Source organism: Cynoglossus semilaevis, chromosome 16, assembly GCF_000523025.1.
Source record: "Cynoglossus semilaevis isolate Cse_v1.0 chromosome 16, Cse_v1.0, whole genome shotgun sequence".
Classification (NCBI taxonomy): domain Eukaryota; kingdom Metazoa; phylum Chordata; class Actinopteri; order Pleuronectiformes; family Cynoglossidae; genus Cynoglossus; species Cynoglossus semilaevis.
The window spans coordinates 15874936-15878000 of record NC_024322.1 but is presented as its reverse complement, the minus strand read 5'-3'; the positions used below and the strand labels follow the sequence as shown (position 1 = coordinate 15878000).

The window sequence follows — 3065 nt, the reverse complement described above, 5'->3', positions numbered from 1 at the left end:
TAACAAACTGACGTGAAGACACAGACACACTCCGTCAGTCAGTCAGTCAGTTAACAGTGTTACGTTAATCTAATGTGCACAAACTGTGTCAATATACACTGAGTTCGGAGAGAGGAAGTAAATTAACGTCTGCAGCGCCACAGTCTGATTAAATTAGGTCTTCACCGAGTGACAAAACTTCACACCACTGCAGAGGTGTGTGTGTGTGTGTGTGTGTACTCGGTCTTTGAAGAAACGTCACAGATTTGAGTCGACAAACTGTCAAAGGATTAAAGAACACCAAAGACATTCTAGTTTTTAAAAACATTCTATTCGTTTATAAAGAAAAAACAAAATCACACACAGTGATCGATCAAACAGAGCAGGACTGGGGTTAGGAAATCCTGCCACTGGTGGGCGCTGCAGACTCGTGGAAAAACATCGAGCATGTGAGACAAGTGAAAGGTAGGCGTGTGTGTGTGTGTGTGTGTGTGAGGATGTGGCCTGTTGTCTTTAAAACAAATCTAATGTTGTTTAAATTAGGACTCGATCACAACAGCGGACGATTCATCGACACTGACAGACATTATTATTATGACGTCATGATTCTGTACAATCACAGACCAAGCCGAGTTCAGACGCTAAGACGTTAATGAAGTAATAACCGAAGCAGGATTTCTGTGTAATCTCTCCTCCCTCCCTCCCTCCCTCTGATTGACACCACGGCTCCCGGCAGTGACGTGGTGTGCGCAGGGACCAATCGGCGCTCTCCCGGGGGGCGGAGCTTCGACCTGTGCAAACTCCAGCTCATATTCTCAGTCAGTCTGTGTCTCTCCCTGCAGTTGTTTACGTCCAGGTTCTGGGGAACGTCGATGGCGAGTTGAGCTGGGAGCAGAACCTCCTCAGTGTGCGCGTGCACGTCTGCCAGATACGCGCGTGTGTGTGTGAGAGAGAGTGTGTGCCAGCCTGTGTGTGTGTGTGTGTGGGAGAAAGAGAGAAAGATAGAGAGAGAGTGTGTGTGTGAGCCTGGATCTGCAGCGGGGTTGACTTTTCCCTTCTTCACTCCCACAGCATGAGAATTTCCATGTCAGCTCTTCTCATCTCTCTCATCTTCATCTTCGGCCATTTGTTTTTTTCTCACCATCCGAACTCATTGTGTCGTTTGGCTGCCGCTGCTGCCAGCCTGAGTCAGCTGCTCCCTGCCGTCTCCACCTTCACTTTCACCGCCTCCAGCGGTACCAGCAGAACCGGCGGCACCGCCGTCACCTCCGGCCGGGGGTCCAGTTGAAAAGCGGGACCAACCTCTCCTTCTCCTCTCCTCCTGGATATCACCGCACGAGCCGGGAATACCACGCCGAGGATTTACCCACGCTCGTGCGCGCTGGTACTTTTTTTTCCTCTCTTCCTCGTGTCTGTGATGGATGTATGAGGAGAAAATTTGTTCACTGTCGTCTGAAGGAACTACTGCCCTGCGCAGCAGCAGCAGCCGCGGTCGGAATGTTCTGAGTCCGGTGGCTTCGTGTTCGGATCGGGATCTACAAAAAAACGCGAACGAGAAGAATTCTCCTTCTCCCCTTTTCGCCCGCTGCTCTGCTCTGCCGAAAAGCCCCGTTTCTGTGTTCGTTGCGGAGGCTCCATCCTTCCAGACGGGCTGTGCTCGCTCACCATGGGGGATTGTACGTGGAGATATTATTTTGGAGTTTTGTTCGTGGCCCTCAGACTGGACCTGTGCCGCTCGCTCATCCTGGAGTCCATCTACTGGAACACGACCAACAGCAGGTACGTGCCAGAACCACATCCGCCGCTATACACCGCCCTGCTGTGGTGAAAGGTCCCGTGTCTCCCCCGGTGTGTATTACCGGGGGGAGACACGTATCTGCCTTTACTTTAAAGTACTCCCTTAAATATTTGTCACGTACTCCGCTGTAGGGCCTGCGCAGTGGACTCGGGGCTGACCGAACACTGTCATGTGTCGGAACACAGATGGATATAAAGTCTGTTCTGTTCTACCGAACCCCCCACCCCCCCCCCCCCCCCCCCCCCCACACACACACAGACACACACACACACGGTTAACAAACCGAGCCATTCAGTCTGGTCGTGTTCGTCAGCTTTTTTTCTCTCTGCGTAAAAAAATAAAAATAAATAAACGACGTTGCCGTGAATTTGATCTGAATCAGCAGCGCGTTAACTTCGGCCCATATGAGAACACACACACACACACACACACACACTCCTGCTGTTTCGCGGTGTTGGGCTGTTTTATTTGCGGGGAGGATGGAGGTGAAACGCCGACACCCGCAGAACAAAGAGTCGGTGATTTCAGCACATTCGTGCGGCCGTTGACACCGACAGTCAGCCGCCGGTGCTTCACTGTCTGCGGCCGCAGCAGGTACGCAGTTACGGCCTGGAGAGAAAGACCAAACACTGCCCCCCCCCCGCACCCCCCTTACCTACTGTTTTCATTAAATTAAATTAAATTGAATGCGTATTTTTTCTTGATATTTCTATCCGTAGTTTTCTCTCGGTTTTTTTGTTTTTACCGTCTGTGTTTGTATCGGCACTGACGGTGAATCGATAATAAATACAATTACATTCATAATGTTGTGGAACAAAAGAGAAAAGGCGGCGACCAGACTCAGCACTCTGAGGCTCCGTGGTTAGGGTTGATGAAACCCTAAAATAACCCTAAAATAAAAACAAAATAATAATAATAATAATTTAAAAAAACCAACATTATTTTGATGAGGTTTTGAACAGAAGTGCTGCAGCTCTCTGCTCATCTGACCCTCAAACTGTCTCCTGAGTGTGTGTGTATTCCTGACCTCGGGTGGAGTGGTGTAAACAATCCTTCTCACACACACACACATATATTTGAACCCGTCATCTCTGTTCAACTGAAGGTGGTTTGTTTTCCTGCTCGAAGCTCGAAGCCCGGCGGGAGACGAACCTCCTCTCTGTGACCGTTTGGTCACGGTCAAACTCCACAGTCACTCAGAGATCACTTCTTTGTCCTGTGGGAAAAATGAGATCTTTGGTCCACTTTAGACCAGGAGAGCATACCCCCCCTCCCCCTCCTCCCCCTG

At 50.0% G+C, this 3065-nt stretch overlaps 1 protein-coding gene across 2 annotated transcripts in view; it reads left to right on the top strand.

Annotated features, from left to right (window-relative positions):
* The first annotated feature begins 311 nt into the window (after positions 1 to 311).
* Positions 312 to 3065, top strand: part of efnb2a (ephrin-B2a) — a 12865-nt gene continuing 10111 nt past the window's right edge. Inside the window, exons 1-2 of one of the 2 annotated variants that reach the window (XM_008328953.3) lie at positions 312 to 444; positions 1051 to 1758. In XM_008328953.3, the coding sequence (XP_008327175.1) occupies positions 1646 to 1758 (113 nt within the window). In that variant the 5' untranslated portion in view covers positions 312 to 444; positions 1051 to 1645. The other variant, XM_008328952.3, reaches the window with a different exon arrangement.